The following is a 22,877-nucleotide window of genomic DNA, read 5'->3' as shown; positions in this document are numbered from 1 at the left end:
GAACCCGCTCCGAACTCCCGAACTGACTCAAATGATTCGCGATCCCGCTACGAACTCCCGAACTGATTCGCGATCCCCAAACTGACTCAAATGATTCACGAACCCGCTCCGAACCCCCGAACTGACTCAAATGATTCGCGATCCCGCTACGAACTCCCGAAATGATTCAAATGATTCGCGATCCCCAAACTGACTCAAATGATTCGCGAACCCAATCCGAACTCCCGAGCTGACTCAAATGATTCGCGATCCCGCTCCGAACGCCCGAAATGATTCAAATGATTCGCGATCCCCAAACTGACACAAATGATTCGCGAACCCGCTCTGAACTCCCGAACTGACTCAACCTGTCAAAAAAAAAAAAATTCGGTATAACTTGAAGAAATTCAAACAGAGATATAGTACTATTGCACAGAAGAGTATGCTGTACTTCAAGTAGGCCTATTAGCTAATAATAATAGTTTATTAAAAAACACAGAAACTCTGATTACAACCCACCAAAATAAAAGTTTGGTCTAACTCAAAGAAATTATGTAAGGCATTGCTTAGTAAAATATACTTAATAAAGATATACTAAAACATTATTTTAAAGGAATATCACACAAGTTTTCATAGAAGTTTTAATTTAAGCTTGCCAAAACAATAACACCATATTTTTCAAAAACAATTTCTAAAAGTACATTTGTATTTGTGCCTATAATGCTTATTTATTTATTTATTATTGTCAGCTAATAAAACCTAGGCTTCATATGCACATATATTTATCATCAAACTGTGATAACTGTGACTAAATTCAGTATATATACATCTGCCATATGTTGCCACCCCTCAAAAATCCCTGCCCCCTTCTCGCCACCCCATAAATATTTTTCTAGATCCGCCCCTGTTAAGGGGAATAATAAAAGTTTTATGTTTATTCTGATGCTACATTTGCATCATTCAGCAGCCTTATAAAATTACAAAATCCACCCACATATTTGTTTAGAAATGGTTTGGATTGTTTTGTTTTTTTGTTGTTTGTTTTTGTTTTGCTTGTAAACTCTGCTTAATCTGTGCATATTTCACTCCTGATTCAGACAAGATGCCATTTTCACTGGAGAAAGAAATATTATGGATTATTTGCCTTAAGAAATGGCTTAATGATGGATTTGTTTCTTACAAACATGCAGCTTTTCATTTCTCCAGACATTAACTGATGGACTGGATTGGTGTGGATTACTTGTGGATTATTGTGATGTTTTTATCAGCTGTTTGGACTTTCAGTCTGACGGCACCCATTCACTGCTGAAGATCTATTGCTGAGCAAGTGATGTAACATTTCTCCAAATCTGATGAATAAACAAACCCATCTGCATCTTGGATGGCCTTTTCAGCAAATTTTCAAGCACATTTTTATTAAAGGGTGAACTATTCCTCAATATGAGCTTATGTAAAAATTGTGAAATATTCTTCATGCAAACTTAAAAAAAATATTCAGTTAATGGATTGTGTGAAATGAGAGACATGTTAATTCTAGAGAGCATTTGATGGAACAAAAATTGGTATACGCCCTGTGAAAAAGATGGGTCATTAATATTGTGGTACATTTACACCAAACGTACCAATATTTGGACTCGAGCACATCAGCATGTTTATGTTGGATTATGCAATCATATTAGTTTTCACATTAATTATGTGGACCATTTGAAAAGCAATCCTCATGTGATGAAATATGATTACATGTTTGGCTGGACTCATCTTCTGTAAGGTTTCTCTTTCTTTCTTCTCACACAAACATAAATTGCTTTTTGTGCTTCATTGTGGTATTTTCGGCAATCTACTGATGACCACCAGGATGCATGCTCATGGGTTATTAAAATAAAGAGCAGAGCGATCAATATTCAGCACTGCAGAAAGCCAACAATTACATTGGAAAGCTCTTACAGAAACCATTTAGGAAACCGGTGTAATATCTGTGGCTAACGACAGCATCCCACTTATGCAAAAATGGGATTTTGGCAGCTTTCACAAGCATTTATCAATTTATTTATGCTGCTTGTATTTTACATTGTATTTTACAGGTCATAAGAAATCTTATAATTATATAAATCATGCATAAGTATGAAAGACTGTTTCCACCCCAGTTCTTCTCTCAAAGCTTTCAGTAAAAAAAAAAAAATCAGAATTGTGAGACATAAAAGTAAGTCTGTAGTTATAGCTTGTCAGATCTCTGGGGGAAATCAGTACTATGCTTGAAATGACCAATGGGATCTTTTGTATCGGCTACAGGGCTTGGGAAAACAAACCTTGTCATGTATCTGTCCGTCAAAGGGAAGAAGCCACGCCCTGTTGCGGAGTACCAACCCCCATTTGAAGATAGTTATTTTCTATACACTATAATTAGCCTACCCCAAAGGGTAATCAATGCTTATGTGGCTCACCGTGAGCTACACAAGCCAAACAATAATCAAAATTATTACGATAACACAGGCTGATTAGAACAATTTAACATTTTGAAATGCTTTAATGCTGTTGACAGCTACTAATTCAACCCTAACCATGTTTATATTCACTGTGAGTGAACATGCATTTATAGTAGTCTTGGTTGCATTTGTTTTGTGCACGAGGGTGTTAAACTGTTCATGATTTTACAATTAGCTGCATTTTATTATTTGCATTCGGTATTGCTTTTAGAAGTTTAATCATGATGACAGTGGACTGCGTACTGACATCTGCTGGTGTGGATGCAGCATCACAGAAACTCACCCATGATCAATTTATTCTGCTTTCAAAAACTCTGACTGGGGATCTGTATTATTGGACTGGTCATATGATCTCCCCAAATCAGGGAAGAACCTCGTGCAAAATAATGCATCTCAATGCTGATGTTTAAACTTGCATATCCAGTTCATCTGGTTTTCAGAAAGACATCTCTGACCAGAACAAAAGCCTATAAGTGTCTCTGATTGTCACTGACCAAACAAAAACTTCACTTTATAAAGTTAAACTTATGTGTCACATTGACAATAACAACATCATATCAGGTCAGGTGTTCACGTTCAGCATCAACATTTGTTTGTTTTTATTGGTTATCCTGGTAATCGTGTCAAGAGCTTTTGTAAACATCTATATAAAGGAAAGATAGTGGAAAAGGAAAGACATCAATCATAAATCAATCATTTGTTTTCAATACAGTGCAGTAACCACAGTGTCAATGGTCAAGTTGAGGTTTACTAATGTTTTCTATAAATTGCATGACAGGGTCTTCCAAAAAGAGGCAGGAACCGTACATGATGCAAAAAATAGGTCTTTTCACGACCATGAAGTGATCATGAAAAATGGCAGAACTGGAAAAAAAAAAGGTGATCTTACTGAGGTAGCTGCAGTTTTGGAGTCATATTGTCCAATTCTTTGCTGTTAAAATTAATTGACAGGATTTGTTTTCTGTCACTCCACATTCATTCTCATTCTGGAAGCATCTTAAGATGGTAATCACTGTTAAAGTTTAAAATCCCAAGACAATGGTGATCCAGCAATTGTCTCCAGTAGGCCTTCTTGTGACACGTCATTCATGCTTTGTTTTAGTTACTCAGAAACTCCACGAGTCCTTTCGCTTTCCAGAAGTTAATTTAACTTCTCCAGGCCATATTTCTCCTCCAATCCTTGCTCACTTGGGCAGGAGTTCGCGGTACGGCACTGTCAGGTTCCCCAGATACCAAAAGATCCAAAACACCAGGCTGAGGAAGATGATGACTGGTCCGGACAGAACGAAAAAGTCCCAAAAACTGATGGGTGCAAAAATGCCAATGAAGAAGAGAACTAGTCCTACTACGTCGAACAGAATGGCCAAGAAGAGAAAGATAAAGCAGCGTCCCACTCTTTCCTTGCAGTCCATCTTGAAGAAGCTCAAGTAAGGAGAGCCGACGGATGTACGGCAGACTGATGGGCCTGAAGAACGAATGACAGGAACTTTCCCCCAACAAGACTTTTATAAAGCAGCTCACCCACATTCTTACGCAGTGCATTTCTTTGAAGGCAACTATGCAACCACCAAAACAAGTTAGACTGCCTAGCGAACGCCTACATAAAAAAAAAGTTCAAGACTTATTTTTATGCATATTCCTCAGACTGGTCTCATCACCCTGACAGTGGATCTGCTAGATAAACAAATGTGAACAGATTCAGATATTTCCACAGACAGAAAAAACCTTCATCAAAGCGCTGGTGCAGATGCAGCATTATACTGTAAGTTGTGCCGAATTGTTTACTCAGTTAAGCAATCCTCAAATACGAGTCACAGAGAGACTTTGCACATTTCAGGAAGTCGCTGAAATTGAGCCATTATTCAATTTGATGATTAACCCCAACATTCAAAGGTTAGGCCTTACAGCAAATCACAAACCGTATGATGTAGCAATAGTGACTAAGCAAACACCACGTGAATTAAACACAAATACAGTCATATGAGTGAAATGTGATTTAATTGTTTATACAAACTTGGGCTTTAAGTTTACATGCATTTCATATTGCAACGGTTAAAACAACAGCTACAGTATTGTGAGAGAAAGAGGGAGTATTTACAGTCAGGGTTTGTCTGGCATGTCAGGATCATGTGCTTTATATTTACATAAATGCAGTTTTTCCACATACAGTTATTTTCACATAACTCGCTCACTACTATAATATATAGCAAAATATACTTGAAAAAATAGATTTGATTTATTTGATTGATTTTTTTTGGCCTGGGTGCAGTATTAAATGTTTGTGTGCAAAGATGAACCAACAGGTCCCTTGAATGAACTATCAGTCCATTGTATTTGCGGTCAGACTGGTTTGGTCACTGCTGAAGACCAACAAAATGAAATGGCTCGACTCTGGAGGAGTTTGCATGAGCGCTCAGCTGCCACTTTGAAAGGGAAATGGATTCCTACAATGCATGATGCATGAATTTACAAATGAGGATGTGCAAAACCAAGCAGCATTTTACAACAACACAGTAACAAAAACACAAGTGCACATTACAACACACACTGAATGGGTATATATCAGAAAATATTTGGATATTTCGGGATTATCAAAATATCCATTTCTCCATTTCAAATTTGCCAAAACTTTTGCCAAAGCATTATTAATTTGGATAAATTTTTAGTAATGTGCAACGTATTAGAGTATAATGTTAGCCACCCTGCTTTATAAAAAACAGGCCATTGAGAATCTTCAACCCTGTATAGAGAAACACAACAGACAGCTGTGTTTTACTATATTAACGCATATATAGTACTATAGTACCATTTGAGCATCTCTATATGTACTGCTGATGGCAAATGTTTGAAGACTATTGAAGGTTCGTGGTTATTCAGTCATTGTTTTAGGACCTAGAAGAAGAAAACAGGCATCTTAAACTTTGGCGAGTAAGAGAAGTTTCTAATTCATGGATGAATTAGTGAGTTTGCTTCAATTTATACATGCATATGCACATCTAAAATGGAAATTAGTGGTCAAGGATGATGTAGTTTCAATGAATGGTGAAAATACTACAGAAATGATTGATGATACATGCAAGACTGTACATAACATGACTATACAAAAACTAATGCAATATGATATTATGTAAATAACCTAAAATAGGTTTAGATTTGCATTGTATCTTGGTAAACATGTACACAGCAGCTAAAATAGAAACACAAGGATGTTTGTTTATGAAAATGCCATGTAGCTTTGAACTGTGTAGAGTCATATACTGGGAGTTTATGATGTTGAATTGAATTGTACTCCAGTTGCTCTATTATTTGAGCGATTAGGGTTAATTTACCTCAACTCTTTTCACATCAGATCCTCAGTGCTCTCCGGCTGATCATCTGGCTTCTCCTCCTGAGGTTTTTCACCATCTTTGGTTGCAGCTGATTTTGATTCTGATTCCTCATACGTTTCGTTCTGGTAACAGGTGAAGTGATCATCTCCAGACTTTGTCTCCTGATTTCTATCTGATTCAGAACTGTCTTCGGACTGGGTCTGGTCAACGCTCTCCTCCTGGATTGGTTTGCAGGACTCCTCGTCCTCGTACCCTTGATTCTGGTAGCACATGAACTGATCATCATCTGGTTTTTCTTTGGATAGTTCATCACATTTGATCATATCCGATTCAAGATCCTGGAGTCCTGGGAAATAGGTGGACTTCCCCCATGTCACGTTTCGAACGGTGGAAGCTTTGCTTCCTGTTTTCTCACCTGTGCAAAAATAATATATAAGCTTCAACAGATCAATACACATAAATACAAGAGTGGGCACAGACTGGTGATGCTTATTTCATCATGTTTAATCTTAAATGTAATCATAAAATAAAAAAATTAAATAAAAAATGATTCGTGAGACGCATCAGTAAAGCGCTTCTCACCGGTGTTGTCCTTCAGGTGTGTTCTGGACAGTCTCTTCGTGAGCCTCCTCGCGAGCTCTTTGACGCTGTGCGCGGCGCTCGATCTGCTCTCCAAGCCCTCATCCTTCACCCTGATGTTCCCCACGTACCACACGAGCCACAAGGCCAGGCTGGCGAACAAGACCAGCGCGCCGGTGTGGATGAGGAAATCCCCGTAGAGCACGCCGTTCATCCGCACGTCACCGAATATCCCGACGAACAGCAGGACCACGCCGATGATGTCGAAGACGATCGCCATGACGAATGACGGCAGGCAGCTGCCGATGCACCTCAGCGCCGTCATCTTCGGCAGGAGGATGAGGAGGATGAGGAGGATGCTGCTGCTCCTGTCGCTAGCGGAAGAACTGTCGAGCTCAGGTGAGACGCACCTGGCGCACAGGGAGGGAACGCCCTCGTGACGTCACGCTGGCTGCACGGCTGCTAACGGTAGGACATTTGTTTTTGATAGCGGTGTTACCAACAAATTATGGGTTGACTTAAGTACCTGTCTCTAACCTTACAAATGTGTCCCATATCTTTGTCCTCAAAGACGTTATCTTTTATTATGAAAATCCAAAGCTGTTATTTGTTGAATGTTATACATTTTCTTATATTGAATGCAACATTCTTCATTCATAAACAAAAATGGCTTTTGTCTCCTTTTTCTTCCCCAGTTTTTCTTGTGGATCTGAACTCTCTTGTTTCGTCTCTTAGACTTACAAACAACTAAAAGAGTGGTTTTTAAAGTATTATGACAACATTTCCTAAATAATGTAAGTTTATTTTTTCACTTTTATGTATCTTAATACTATATTTTGACATGCAAATCCAGAATATTTTTATTTTACTTTACATTTTATTTTATGATCGTTTCTTGTTGGAGTGTGTTTATGTCTCGCTTCCCTGTTTTTGTATGTTTGCACAAGTTGTGAAAAAAAAGGGGGGAGGACTTCAATCCTCTTTATATGCTCCTTAATGACTGAAAAAAGTGTATTATATATGCATAGGTAGATATATATATATATATATATATATATATATATATATATATATATATATATATATACAGGCTACTGCTAATGATGTTGTTAAACATCATTTAATAAAAAAATAATAGTAGTTAGCATTATGTTCTAGTTATGAATTATTTATTTATTTATTTATTCATTCAAATAAGTTATATATAAGAAGAATAATGTGTTTGTGGGGGCTGTATAGGGAAACATTGCTATATGGTTGTGGAAAATGGTTTAAAAAAGTAGTATCTAGTAGTTAAATAATGATGATTTCAATGCACAGTTATTTTAGAAATTGATAGAGTTATATTCACGGAACTCAATGCATCCCAAAAAAGATCCCTATCATTTAACCTTACTCTCATCTCATGGAAGAGCTAACTCTACACTCTTCCCATTCCCCTTTCTGTAAAATACTGCTGTATTAACTTTCTAAAAAGAAGAAATAAGTTTGTTATTTATACACAAAACAACTATACTACAATATTAAACACTTTAAAAAATGTAATAACTGCAATCATATCATTAATGCTACTGTCTATACATTGAGTGAATTAAGGGTGATTGGGACAGTTTTTAGATTTCTGACGTGAGCAAGGTTTCTTGTCAGAAATTAAAATCATCAGCCAAACACATGATATATTTATGTAATACTGATATTATTTGAGGAGGAATCAATGTTATATTGTAATGTAAAGATGTGTGACACTTTTTCTGTAAACTAAGCCCACATTTTTTATTATTGTTTTTGGTAATGTTTGCACGTTTGGGACACAATGTCTGGGTGATTGGGACAGTACATTTTTATTTATTTTCAACTTTATTTCTCACTTCATAAATCCATTTCAATACAACACATGTAACTGAGGTAAAAGAAGGCTTGAGGTCCAAAAATCATTGAACACTAGCACTAGCAACTGATATTAGAGGTTGTGGTCTTTACCTCTCATGCTGGCAACCTGGGTTCGAGTCCCACTTGGAGCGAGTGTGAATAGGATCCCAGGATGGTTATATTGGTGCCGTGACCCGGATGGGAGTGAGTTTTAATGAGTGCAATGGAGGCCAGTGGAAGGTGCTTTGCAGGTTCCACGGACAAAATAAACTCATACAGGTTTGAAAGGACGTGGGGTTTTCAAATGATGAATTTTAATTTGTGGGTGCACTATCCCTTTAATACTGATTCTTATGCACTATATCCCACTATGCTGTTTACACAGCAACAGTAACACATGTATGTTTGATTCTGTGTCATGTTGCACAACCAAAAAATTTCCCTTTCAAATGTGAGCTCAAATCATTCAAACAAGAGACTTGGGTTTGTGTACTAAAGCTGCACGCATCTTTCTGGTCCAGTCATTTTTGGTGACTTCAGTTTCTAATTTCGGACACTTTCTGATCGGATGGTATAATGAGTGAAAAGATGCAAATTAGAAATATGAATAAATACTATAAGTAACAAAGAATATTTAAAAGGTTGCGTTACACATATCAGCTTAAAAAAAAGACAACAAATACATCTCTCACAGTAAATAAGAATTCGAGTCAATATTCAAACACAATTTTAATATTCACATTATGCGTACTGAGTTTTGAGCTCAGATCTGCATTGAAGCTACACACAAAGCAGACAGGTCAGTCACCACGCTGGTTAAACAGACTCATGGAGGAAAGCAGAAGAACTTTGTAAACTACATTCTTACATTTTCAGAAGAATGCATGGTTTCAGACCCAAGGGGAAAGTGTCCATCCTGCAGTCTCTGTTTCCTGCAGATATGGAGTCTATTCGATTTTTTGCCCGTTTAGTCATTCAAAAACAAGTTGTGTTCAATACATTTGTTCAGAATGCAATTTTTCCATTAAGGCAAGACACTACATGGGAATAGGGTGAAAATATTAAAGTATCCCCAGAAATGAAAATGAGGCATTATCTAATTAAGTTTGCATTAAAATGAATAGAATTCCAGAACAGTAACCTATAAAGCTAGGTTCAAATTTGTTGGCATATTTAGATATTTTTCACAGAGGGCATTTTGGATTGCTTTTATTACTCAATAAATCTGAAAATACTGTCAACAGGGAATACATATAAGAATAAAATGTTATTTAAATCAGGTGAATGATATTGAAGAATGAAACCTTCAATATATATATATATATATATATATATATATATATATATATATATATATATATATATATATATATATATGAATACAACTGTTAAGTTTGGTGTATGTAAGTGATGCCGAAGTGGGAATTTTTGGCTCATTTTGAGAAAACTTTAATGATATGAATTGTAATTGAAATCTACAGATGAAAATAGATAATAGATAAAGTGCAATAAACACTTAAATTGGATGTTTTTAGTATTATTATTATCTAGTTTTATGAATATTTTGAATTTGCAGTTTTATTTTTTATTTATTTGTTAATGTTTTTTATGTATTTTTCTTTAATTATTACTATTTATGTTAAATTAATTATTATTATTATTATTTAAATATATATATATATATATATATATATATATATATATATATATATATATATATATATATATATATATAGTTATCTAGTTTTATTTATTTCCAGCTGGTCATTTAAAAAACATATTTCTTTTTACTTGCCAACTTAAACTTTGTTTAATGTAAGTATTATTTATATATTATTATAGTTTTTATTAATATTTTAAATAAGCTTATATATATATATTTATTATTATTATTATTTAGTTCCAGTTAGTAATTTTAGTGATCCATCTAATATTTATATTTTATTTTAGCTTTATTTCAGGTAACACACACTTTTTAATAACCCTGCTCTGAAAGTAAGAAAAACAAAAGCTCAAAATCAGCTGTAGTCTCTTGCCTTACGTTCTCCTCATAGGTTTATGTGAGGCTTGTAGAGGTGTTTTGCTGCGCTCTGATCCCTCATTTGTCGTGTTACGGGCATCAAAACCAAACCCACCACCAGCACCATCAGCCCCAATGACAGCAGGGTGGGACCCAGGATATTTGTGGCCATCTTGGAGAAGCCAGCATGGTAAAGTCCACTCAACACCATCCCGCAGATCAGCACGCTGCCCCCGGAGGTCATGAGGAGGATGGCCTGCCAGTAGTACTCACAGTTTCCCGTTGTGGTGGGCTGCAGGGTCCAGGAGATCTTGTTGTGGGACAGGTTGAGGACTGTGCTCACGGTTGAAGGTGTGAGCTGCTCGCAGGAGTTTGAGCGTGGACCGTCCCTGAGAGGCAGGTGTTCTGGGACAGACGACATGTCTTCGGACATCCCGCACCCCTGCACCTCACGTGACCGCAGGGTAACAGCGCTGTGACACCCGGTCAGCCGAGCCTGTGGGAAATAATCAAGTGAGTTTTATCAATGAATTCAAGCATTCAGTCATACAAGCAAAAAAATAATAATAATACAAAAAATAAAAATAATACTAATAATAATAATTCATTATTATTAACACTGCATTTCCTAACATAGTAATACATAAATGTTAACTGAAATAAAATATTTAAATTGCCAAGGAAGCATTTCTCATTTTTATTTAGCTTGATCTGATATACTAAAATAAAAAATATATATATATATTGATATATTAAACCTAAATGATAAACACATAAACACAAACATATGTATACAAAACAGTTAAAAGGAAAACAGAAACTTTAAAAATAAAAACGAAGTTAAACTATTAATAAAAAACATACAGCTATATCTCAATAATATTAAAATAACATTGTTTTAGAATTGATGCAATAATTGCATTTTAATAAAAGATGATTTGTTTAGTTTGAATAACATGCACTGATGATTTTTTCAAAACACATTAAGGAATATGCTAATGATTTCATCCATCAAACCATCTTTTTTTCTCTGATGTATATTGTTCTTATTTTATGAAGATAATGTTTATGGTGTATTTGCCACTATCATGTAAAGGTGCTATGCAGAGAAAGTTTTTAACTGCATTGCTAGACTGCTGTTTTCTGTTTTTTTTTTTTTTTTTTTTGTCATGTAGAGACTCCTGCACCCTCGCTCAGCCATCATCTAGTTTCTAGATGTGGTTCCTCCTTCATTGTGCATTTGTGGGATTATCTATTTATTTTCTGGGGGTCCAGCAGGTGAAAATAGTGCATCTGATCAGTTACTAAAGTAACAGCACAAACTGTCCTCAACAAGATGTGTCATGCATGTCAAGACAACAAATGTTTAGTTTAATACTTAATACAGACATTAGTAACAGCTATTCTTTTCTTGGGAAACATCACTAATAAAGCCCAAACAGAATACCATAAACAATGTTGAAATGATAATAAACAACATAACAGTTACCAACAGTCACCCTACATTACATGCACTGTATTTCAGTAATACTGTAGAAAAATAACTGTTGAGTTTAAAGGGTTTTCAGGACCACACCCTGATGAGCTACTGAACAGAAAAATCATAAACAGCCCACATTATGAATATTACACTTCAGTGAACGTGAATTATGACAAAATTGCAATGAATAATTTCTGCATAATAAAAGATTTAAAAACAAATAAAATATATGGACATCATTTATGTACTTTAGTATATTGCTGGTCTTTCAGTATGAATGATGAAGGTTACAAAGCTACAGAATGAAAGGTCTTACCTGTCAGATGTGTGTCTGTGTGTGTGTGTATGTGTGTAATCGTGAGGATCCTCCTGAGTCTGATATCTGTCTGATCTGTCAGATGAGCATCAGTCCTGTCATCTCCTCTGCTATGAGATGTCCCAAGACCTCAGAATCATGTGTGTGTGTGTGAGAGAGAGAGAGAGTGTGTGAGAGAGAGAGAGAGAGAGAGAGAGAGAGGGGTAAAGTGCATTAGATGGACACTAAGTGGAGTTCTCACTCCTCCCACAACCCATTACCAACAAAATAAAAAAGACAAACAATAGAGCTACAAAAAGAAAGAACGATAGAAGAAACAACAGGCAGAGACAGACAGATAAACTCAATGACAGACAGACGATAGATAGACAGATGATAGATAGATAGATGGATAGATAGATAGATAGATGGATGGATGGATGGATGGATGGATGGATGGATGGATGGATGGATGGATGGATAGATAGATAGATAGATAGATAGATAGATAGATAGATAGATAGATAGATAGATAGATAGATAGATAGATAGATAGATAGATAGATAGATAGATAGATGGATAGATAGATAGACTGGCAGACAGACAGACAGACAGACAGACAGACAGATGCTTCCTTTACTCGCTTTGAGACACAAAACAGCTCCACTGCACAGAAGACTCCACCTCCTCCCGGCGACCAGGTGATGACGCTGGCCCCAGACAGGAGATCCTTCAGCAGGATCAATGTACACAAAGCTCCAGGTCCTGACAACATCCTTGGGCGTGTACTGAGAGACCGTGCAGTGGAACTCACTGATGCCTTCACAGACATTTTCAACATCTCACTTAGTCAGGCTTTTGTTCCCACATGCTTCAAAACTACCTTCATCATTCCAGTCCCCAAGAAGCCATCTCTTCAATGCCATCAGTGCTTTCTCTTCAATGACTACCATCCAGTTGCTCTTAACCCTATTCTCATGAAGTGTTTTGAATGGCTAGTCATGCACCACATCAAGTCTACCCTTCCCCCCTCCCTGGACCCCTTCCAATTTGCATATCGGTCCAACCGCTCGACTGATGATGCCATCAACACTACCCTCCACTCAGCACTCACACATCCAGCCAAAAAAAGACTCATACCTGAGAATGCTGTTCATAGATTTCAGTTCAGGGTTCAGCACAATCATCCCTCAGCAGCTCATTAACAAACTGGTCCAGCTGGGGCTCAACACTTCACTGTGCAACTGGCTGTTGGACTTTCTGACTGGAAGACCTCAGGCAGTACGGGTCGGCTGCAACACATCCAGCACCATCACACTGAACACTGGGGTCCCCCAAGGATGTGTGTTGAGCCCCCTCCTCTTCACTCTGCTGACCCACGACTGCACACTGTCACACAACTCCAACCTCTTCATTAAGTTTGCGGATGACACGGTTGTGGTGGGTCTCATTAGCAACAAAGATGAGACAAACTACAGGATCAGGTGGTGCAGTGACAACAATCTCTCTCTGAATGTGGAGAAGATGAAGGAGATTGTTGTTGACTTCAGGAGAGTGGACACTCAAAATGCTTCTCTGACCATCAACAGAAGAGCAGCACCAAGTTCCTGGTGTGCACATCACAGAGGACCTCTTCTGGACCGACAACACTGCGGCACTGGCCAAGAAATCACAGCAGCATCTCTACTTCCTCCGCAAATGGAGAAAAGCCAGAGCCCCGTCCCCCATCATGTGCACCTTCTACAGAGGCACCACCAAGAGCATCCTGTCGAGCTGCATCACTGTGTGGTATGGCACCTGCAACATGTCCTGCCGAAAGACTCTGCAACGCATGGTGAGAGCAGGTGAGAAGATCGTTGGTGTCCCTCTCCCCTCCATCCAGGACATTTATGGAACCCGTCTCATCCCTGAAGCCCTCTGCATCGCAGGTGATCCCACCCACCCATCACACAGCTTCTTCAGTCTGCTGCCATCCAAGCTCAGAAACCTCGGACTGAATGCCCCCCTCTGTGACTGGGTTCTTGATTTTCTATCATGCAGACCTCAGGTAGTGAGGGTGGGTCAGACCACCTCCAAAATCATCACCCTGAGTACAGAAATCCCACAATGCTGTGTTTTGAGCCCGCTGCTCTACTCACTCTACACATATGACTGTGTGTCCACTCACACCTCCACTTCTGTCAAGTTTGCGGATGAAACCGTGGTGATGGGCCTCATCTCCAACAACAATGAGGCTGCCTACCTTGATGAGGTAGAAAGTGTGACATCATGGTGCCAAACAAACTATCTCTTTCTGAATGTCAGCAAAACCAAGGGGCTGGTTGTGGACTTCAGGAGGAGGCAGCAGCGGATCTACACCCATCAAATACCTTGGTGTAAACATTTTCCGAGGACCTGACCTGGGCTAACCACATTCAGGCCCAAGTTAAAAATGCCAGACAACGGCTGTACCATCTGAGACTCCTGAGAATCCCCTGGAATCCTGAAAAATGTCTATATTGGGGCTATAGAAATGGAAACCCTTTGTTTAATCTGCTACAGTAAGGGAGATGGTTCCCCAGTCTGATGGTTAAAACGAGGAGAGGCTCAAGAGGAGTTTCTTCCCTCATGCTATCAGACTACTAAACATGGACATTTAAACACACTACACTTTAGAGACTCTGGTAGTGTAGGGTTACCCAATAACTCTCTGCACACTGCACTTTTTTAAGTAATCTTAACTATGCAACTCATCCTCACTGCATATTGTTTACATCTCTGCACATCATCTGTGTAGCATTTTCTTTGTAGCATCTCTACACAGCATCTGTGTAGTAGTTTAATATATTGTGTATATTTAATTATTTGTATCTCATTATCTTTTTTTATTATTATTTTTTCAGATATTTCATTATTTGTAATTAACTTTCTCTTCTTTTTTTCCGCACAGTCTGAAAAGAGTATGCCAAACCTACATTTCACTGGTTGTTGTATGTCATATAATTTGTACGTGACAAATAAAATCATCCATCAGGCTGTCAGGAAGCTGCACTCCCTCCCTACCTTGCCCCTCCCCCCTTTTTTCCCATGCAACACTGAACTCTTAACCTCAGTCCCACCAGACCCCCCCCCCCCCTCCCCTCCCCACAGCCCCCACAGCTCCCACTAACACTCTGGGACCTGCACCAGACACTTTGTGCAGCATTGGTCTGCTCACTACCTCGTTCAGCATTTAACTGACCTCATTCAACTACTTATTCTGTCAGTTTAAATAAAGAATTGCTCTCTGAGATTTTTGACACTTGAATCAGACTCAATATGCTCTTTTGCACTAGGGTCATTATATCCACACTGTTTACTTTACTGGTTTGCACTCTATCTGCCGTGTGCCTTGTGCTGCTTTACTTATCTTTATTTTGCATTACCTATTTGTTTATTTGTATAGTTGTGCTTTATATTTTATTATCCGTATTTAATAGTGTTATCTGTATGCCCCAAGCGTCTGAGAGTAATGCAATTTAAATTCTCTGTATGTATGTTCTTGTTCATGTGGAAGAATTGACTTGACTTGACTTGACAGACAGACAGACAGATAGACAGAGAGATAGAGAGATAGATAGATACATAGATAGACAGATAGATAGATAATACACATCTACTAAAGCATGTGTTCTCCCACAATTCATCAGTGATGGCGCTGCACTCAATTCATCAGTAATGTTGTTGTGGTTTTCCCATGATGCTCAAATGTCCCAGATGGCAAAGATCCACAGATTCTGGTGCAAGAGGACTTGATGGTATCATGATCTCACCTTCTATCTGTCAGGAAATCATTAATAAGTGGGTGATTAGGGCAGAAACATAATGTGGGATATCATATTCCCCATAGAGTCACATAGAGCTTCAGTGCAGGCATTGATTTTCATTCTGCTGTTCATAAGCAGAAGAATGATACGTTCCATCAGCTGCGTTCAGATAAAAGAAATGAATTATTCAAACACATTTATTTGAATGCTTCCCAGATATCACATGCCCTAGTGTTGCCTTAGTTTTGGCATATACTAGCACTAAAAAAATTATTAGATCTGATATTGTACATCTTGAAATATGGAATTCCTTGTACTATAATGCATATAGATAGATAGTGCAGTGCACTCTGGGAGAAAGTTCTCTAAAGAAAAGCGGAGAAAAGTGTTTGTTCATATGGTTTCTGCATGAGTTCTCAAACAGACATGACCCTGTATTCAGACACAATCCCCAATCGTTCCAGCTGAGCGGTGCAGGTCACAGAGAGTCACTTTTGCTGTGTTTGGGTAAAGCAAACAGTCAGAATGTTCTGCGGGACTGTTGTTATTGAGTCTACCTGCTCTGGAGAGAAGCACAAGAGAGCCATTACATTCACATCACAGGCGGAGCATGTGGAAATGAGATACATGCGAAAAAATAAGAAAAGTGTTCTTACTATTAAGTAACTGAAATAAAGCAGAAATAAAATTATAAATATACACAAATAAAATATAGATATTAGATGAATAACCTAAAAAAAAATGTTCAGTTGCCTTTCTAACTAACTGAAAAAAAAAAAAAGTTTGAACTACTTAATTTTAATCTAATTAACTTGGGTGTACAACATTACACAATAAACCGCTATATAAATGCATAATTCGTTCATTCATTCAAGCAATTCGAAGCAAATTCATTCAAGTGAATCAGATTTCCCAGCGCTCAACACTAGAGTGCAGAAGAGCTTTATTATTAACCCCAGCTCTGAATCTAAACAGCAGGAGAGTGATAGCCTGCTAGTTCACTCAAATCTACACTGCCTGTGTTCTCTCTGAAAGACATTATTCTGAACACATTGCTTACGTCTGGATATGAACAGTCTCTCTCTTTCTCTGTCTGTCTCTACACACTTTCACACATTCAAATGTGAGCTGTTTATCGACAACCTTAGAAATACCATCAGCCCTCCTGTAGAGCAGAACCAAAGCAATACAAGTCCATCTCTCCATCAAAACAAGAAGCCTATAAACTGAGCCACAGAACTTCAATGCTCCAGCTCACCCATGAATCGATCTGTCTGGTCAAAACCCGATTGATTCATTAATTATCTGAGAATCAAACCCATAACATTGATGTTGCTATTCTAGCTAAAAAGGGATTTTTAAAGTTATATAAATGTTAGGAAAAAATGCTCTTAATGTTTACAGAACGTTCATATAACTTTATTAAAAATGTGATATAGTAATAACAACATTCTCAAAATGTACTTATTTGTACTTTATCTTTTTTCTCATAATGTTGAGAAAACATTCTTAGAACAACATTTTTGTAACGTCTTCAAAATGTTTTTTTTATTTTTTTATTTGATGAATGTTCTAGTCAAAATAAGAAGACTGGTAACATAAATAAAAAAAAATAATGTAACATATTTTGGGTAAAAAAGTAGGGAGAATGTTCTAAGAAATGTTTTAGTAATCTTAAAAGTGACATTCTAATCACAACATGTTAAAACAATGTTCCACCAACGTTTTTATAATTCATTTTCATTCATTTTGTTCCCTGCGATAGCATCATGATCTACGGTTTGAGTTACAGGAATGCTTCTAGTTACCAAAGTAATGGGATTGTTGCTGATCCAAGCTGGTTTTCCAACTAATGACCACCTTGACCAGTTAAGGATGATTTTAAAGCAGGTGGGTGAAGAAATAATGGCGTAAAAAATATAACGGCACAGTCAGAGAGGAAGTGTCCAAATGCGAAGCCGTGTCCCGCAGAGATTAACAACATAAGTTAGGTTTAGATTGTAGTTAGTCTTGTGAGTCAGCCCAGGTCTGTGATGATAAAAGTCTTATGAAACCCTGCAAGCTTATAAAAAAACCTCCAGATTCTGTCAGGACCAAATTTCACCATCATTTTTTTTACGAGCCAGCTCGTTTTTATGAGCTATGTCAAATAAGCTGCTGTCATAGTGATCACATCTGACACGGCCATCACTTATGATGATGAACGGGCTGATGTAGAGCTGCTGGCTGTCATCTGTTTGGCTACTGCTAGTTTGGCTTCTTGATGAGTGATGTTTGCGTTCAGACCTGTTGGCATAGTTAACATAGTTAGAGGAAAACACATTTCAAAAACAGTCTAACACGACGATCGACAGGCAGCTACACTGATGCAAACGCAGTTAAATCCTCAAAAAATGAGAGAAAGAGGGGGGCCTTTCATGTTCCTCTTCACCACAACATGAAAAGCCCTGCAGCTAGACAGAAAACTCAATAAATCTGCTCCAAATCAGACAAATCACCCTGTATGCCAGAACTAGCAGTTCACAATCAGGCTTCGAACAGATAGCACGATGGAAAATTAGACCGGAACTTGGAAATTCTTAAAACAAACAAATCTAACACAGTGTTGTAGTACTGTACCTGTAAAGGCCCGTTCACATCAAGGACGGTGACCATAGGCTATTTTAATAGGCCTAATTGACTATGCGCACAGTTACTTCCTGGTTTTAGATAAGACAGCTCATTCATTTCTGGTGAACTGTCCAAACCAGCTGTGCTATAACGGGAGAGCACTTTCTATACATAACCCATTCATACTTTGAAGAAAAGTTTTGTTTGTGCAAGAGGAATGAACGTAGAATCCTGCCTGAAGTATTGTTTTTTTGCAAACAGCTTTGCAGCTTTTTCTTTCATGTCCAGTATGTCATTGATAAGGTTGATGGTCTTGTAAGATTTATCATATTTTGTTTAACTCTGAGATTTTAAAATGATATCACAAGAGGAAGAGTGTTTTCCCTGAATATCAGCTCCATTGAAACTCTTTATTAAACTTTTGTATACTATCAATATAACAAGTATATTTTAAGTTTGAATAATACAATACCTATTTTCTAATTTTGCTTGATGAAGAGTCCAAACAAAGCCACAGAAGAACGGTGTCCTACAAGCTACACACAGCAGCCTTATACTGAATGATTCACTTTATTCCTCACTGAATCAATCTGCCGTCGTCCTCTGAAGATACTCGCTGCCACCTGCTGCCTGATTTACTTTCATATTGTCTCTATATTCTAACTATATATGTATATATTGAAAACATTATGATAGTGTTATGCAATACAAATATAAATGCAACACTTTTGTTTTTGCCCCCTGAACTCAAAGATCTAAGACTTTTTCCATGTACACAAAAGGCCTATTTCTCTCAAATATTGTTCACAAATCTGTCTAAATCTGTGTTAGTGAGCACTTCTCCTTTCCTGAGATAATCCATCCACCTCACAGGTGTGGCATATTAAGATGCTGATTAGACAGCATGATTATTGAACAGGCGTGCCTTAGGCTGAACACAATAAAAGGCCTAAGAAAATGTCTGGCAGCAGAAAAAAAACAGAGAAATATAACCAAGGAAAACATGATTTTGTGCCCAAGTTAGACAATATTTGCATTAATATTTCAATGTTGTAGAATATGATTTTAAATGTGTTTAAAATTTGGATTCATGCTTATTATTTGTAAAAATGCGTTATTATTATTATTTTTTCAATCTGTGACCATTGTTTGCTATTTATAAATCTTGTACAATATATGTTTACTTGCGTTTTTTAAATTTAGTTTTCACGCTTGTTATTTCTTTATCTGTGACTGCAATACTTTAGGTGGGATTCTGATCCCAGAACGTCAACATATATACTGTTTCCACAAACATGAGTGTAAAAAATGACGCGAGTGAATCCACTAAATTGTGCACGAGTCATCGCTATGATTGACAGTCTGACAAGCTGATGTCAAAAGTAGAGCTGTGATTCAGACTAAATTCAGACTGATAAAACTGCAGCAGCAACAAATCTTTTGGCTGAATATATTCAGCAGCTTCTATGGTTTAAAATGTAAAAATGTGGTTTTTATATTAAACAACAACGATGATATTGAATGCATTATTATTGAATTATTATACCATAAACAATTAATTTATTTAATTTGTCATACTCTAGTAAAGTATTTAAATAATACTTTCTAGGCTGTTGGTGTCCGGGCTCATTTTTTTTTTTTTATTAAATTAGATTTTGTAACTTTTGCACGTGCTATAATTTATACTTAACTACAGTACAAGTACTTAATGTTGTTATAACAGTCATTTTATAATAAATCCAAAAGCAAAGGCTGAAAAATAAAAATAAAAATAGGGAGATGAAGAAGCAGCGAAATAAGTGATCCTCTGCTGCTATCTACACTGTAAAAAATAATTCAGTGGCTTAGTAAATTTCACAAAAATAAAGAGCTATATTAACTTAATAAAATCTTTTGAAATCATTTAAGTGATATTTTGAGTGGGTCAGATTAAAAATAATAATTAAAAATCCAACAAATAATTTCTCTAAAATTTACATATATTATTTAAGTTTATGTAATGAAAATAAATAAGTATTTAACTAACTAATTATATTTTTAATATACCTTCAATATTTCTGGTGAATTCTAATAGAAATATTTGATAATTATTTACTTGTACTGATCTGTTTTAGAAACTAAAATTATTAAGTATTTCCTACCAATTTTCCTAAATAAAGTTCCAGCTTAATAAATGAAAGTTTAAATAAATTGAGTAAATTTCGCGGCTAAAGTGATCACGTGTGCAGCTCCGCAGGAAAAAAAAAAAACTGCTTTCCTCAGCAGCGACGTCGACTAGCCATACACCTCACAACTCCTGGTAAGTAACGTTAGTCAGCTAATACTACTTACGTTTGTAACACTTTATTAAAAAGTTAATAATTATTAAGCATTTCCTAACAATTGTCTTTGTATTTTACGTCATATTCAACAAGTTTCGTAGCTTAATCGAAGTCACCTGAAGGACGGCTTTCCTCAGCAACGGCAAGGCCCGCACTCCTCTCATATTGTGGTACGTTATGTAATTTATCCAGCTAGTTAATACTAATTATGTTTGTAATGTTTAATTCAGAAGTTAATTATTAAGGATTTCCTAACAATTGTGTTTGTATTTTGCGTCATCTTAAGAAGTTTAACAAGTTTCGCGGCTCAAACAAGAGGCACCTGTCACTGAAGGACTGCTTTTCTCAGCTACGACGTGAACAGCATCACTCGAATTTCCTGTAAGTAACGTAGTCCTTTTATAACTATGTATATTTGCAATAATGTATTCAAAAGTTGATTAAACATTGACCGTGTGTACGTGTACATAACAGTGTAGTTTTCTAAGTTAGTTAGTGGGGCAGCCATATGTATGTTAGTTTTTTTTTTTTTTTTGGAGTGGGTTAACGTTCGTACTATTTGGATCACCGTTTATTTCAACCGCCATTTGAAAGTCTAACGATAAGTGTAACCGTGGTCCAGCAACTATACATGCCCAATGGAAAACGATTTTGTACAGGTTCCCCTTTGGGGTCAGTGGCTTGTCAAAAGGGAACACATCATTTATGAACTTTCAAATGACAACATTCTGTCTTGTAAAAAGCTGTCACGTTTTTGTAAAACATCATAATTAATACATGAACTCAGGTATGAGATCTTAAATCACCACTACAAATACTCCATGCAAAAGTATTTAAAATGGCGTGGACATAACATAGACTGGTGCGTTTTAATCAGCTCCCACTATATGCTCCGTTGTAAAATCATTCTAGTACACTGAAACTTATGACATACAATATCGGTCAAAACTTTGAAAACATTAAGCTTTTTAATGTAACAAATCCAGACCTAGTGGGTATTGAAGGACAGCCGAGGCTTGGTGAGGGGTACGTTGTTTTAATTGAGTGAACTTACTAAATTTCTTAAGAGTGTGTTTAAATATATTCATTTTGATTTGAATTAAGTAATATTTTTGTTCCCTGAAACAGATCAGTTTAATTTTCCATCCTTAAATAGTTTGATAGAAATTTCACAAATATATTATGTGTATTATAAATGAACAATTTGTTAGTCAAATACTAAATTGTTTTAGTGGAAAAAATAAAATATAACTGTACATTTTAGATAAAATAAACTGTTGTATTTTTAGTCAGTTAATATGTTTACATTTATGCATTTGGCAGACGCTTTTTTCCAAAGCAACTTACATTATTTCCTCAATAAAAGCCTATAGCATTGATTTACAGCATAGAAGCTCGCAGTTGGTCTCTTTTCATTTTTCTTTTAGGGTTATTGTTAAAAATAAATGTCCCTATGTAGAAAATTAACCTGTCTTGTTGTTAAGAAGAATGCTGTTAATTTTTGCAACTCCTCCCCCTAGTAAACTTTGTTTGAGATTTTACCTATCATATGGTCCAACAGAATGTTTGCTTCTTCAGGTGCTATTTGTTTTGTGTATTTGTCCCTTTCTTGTAACATTCAGGTTTGAATGTTAGCTCTAACCAGTTATCTTTAAAATTTGTAGGGTTCAGCTGATCTACCCATCTTCGTACAAGCAGAGTTGGCAGAGGAGGTCATAAAAATCTACATCCTTCGGGACAATGATGGGGCAGTCAGCGATGTAATCTTGGGAATCACAGCAGAGCCTGCTGCCATCTTTTGGGAGTCACATTGGACTTGAGATATCCCAAGACCCACAAATACAGGTCCTTCTCCAAAAATTTGCATATTGTGATAAAGTTCATTATTTTCCTTAATGTAATGATAAAAATTAAACTTTCATATATTTTAGATTCATTGCACACCAACTGAAATATTTCAGGTCTTTTATTGTTTTAATACTGATGCTTTTGGCATACAGCTCATGAAAACCCCAAACTCCTATCTCAAAAAATTAGCTTATTTCATCTGACCAATAAAAGAAAAGTGTTTTTAATACAAAAAAAAGTCAACCTTCAAATAATTCTGTTCAGTTATGCACTCAATA

At 36.7% G+C, this 22,877-nt stretch overlaps 2 protein-coding genes and 1 long non-coding RNA gene across 7 annotated transcripts; 1 reads left to right on the top strand and 2 right to left on the bottom strand.

Moving 5' to 3' along the window:
* Positions 1-4,443: 4,443 nt before the first annotated feature.
* LOC127941787 (uncharacterized) lies at positions 4,444-6,758 on the bottom strand. Of its 4 annotated transcripts, XR_008149141.1 has the most exons (4): positions 6,374-6,757; positions 5,792-6,206; positions 5,269-5,354; positions 4,444-4,906 (listed from the first exon to the last, which is right to left on the bottom strand). XR_008149141.1 is itself a non-coding variant. In XM_052537207.1 (3 exons), the coding sequence occupies exons 1-2, from the start codon at positions 6,693-6,695 to the stop codon at positions 5,803-5,805; spliced, it is 726 nt and encodes a 241-aa protein (XP_052393167.1). In that variant the 5' UTR covers positions 6,696-6,758; the 3' UTR covers positions 4,444-5,202; positions 5,792-5,802. The 4 variants fall into 4 exon arrangements, 3 of the variants coding, with proteins under 3 accessions (XP_052393167.1, XP_052393176.1, XP_052393152.1); XM_052537207.1 differs by lacking the exon at positions 5,269-5,354 and having other exon boundaries at positions 4,444-5,202; positions 6,374-6,758; XM_052537216.1 differs by lacking the exon at positions 5,269-5,354 and having other exon boundaries at positions 6,374-6,758.
* Positions 6,759-10,046: 3,288 nt separating this feature from the next.
* On the bottom strand, positions 10,047-12,181 carry LOC127941840 (phosphoinositide-interacting protein). The gene is made up of 2 exons (XM_052537286.1): positions 12,056-12,181; positions 10,047-10,755 (listed from the first exon to the last, which is right to left on the bottom strand). Exon 2 carries the CDS (start codon positions 10,690-10,692, stop codon positions 10,288-10,290), a length of 405 nt encoding a protein of 134 aa, XP_052393246.1. The 5' UTR covers positions 10,693-10,755; positions 12,056-12,181; the 3' UTR covers positions 10,047-10,287.
* An 8,067-nt stretch (positions 12,182-20,248) lies between these two features.
* LOC127941867 (uncharacterized) lies at positions 20,249-22,613 on the top strand. Of its 2 annotated transcripts, XR_008149161.1 has the most exons (4): positions 20,249-20,729; positions 20,845-20,921; positions 21,038-21,132; positions 22,416-22,613. It is a non-coding gene; the product is annotated as an uncharacterized LOC127941867 (long non-coding RNA). The 2 variants fall into 2 exon arrangements; XR_008149160.1 differs by lacking the exon at positions 20,249-20,729 and having other exon boundaries at positions 20,760-20,921; positions 22,416-22,606.
* The last annotated feature ends 264 nt before the right edge of the window (positions 22,614-22,877 follow it).

Source organism: Carassius gibelio, chromosome A3 (genome assembly GCF_023724105.1).
Source record: "Carassius gibelio isolate Cgi1373 ecotype wild population from Czech Republic chromosome A3, carGib1.2-hapl.c, whole genome shotgun sequence".
Lineage (NCBI taxonomy): Eukaryota > Metazoa > Chordata > Actinopteri > Cypriniformes > Cyprinidae > Carassius > Carassius gibelio.
Note: the sequence above shows the minus strand (reverse complement) of the source record. Positions and strands in the feature narration are given on the sequence as shown.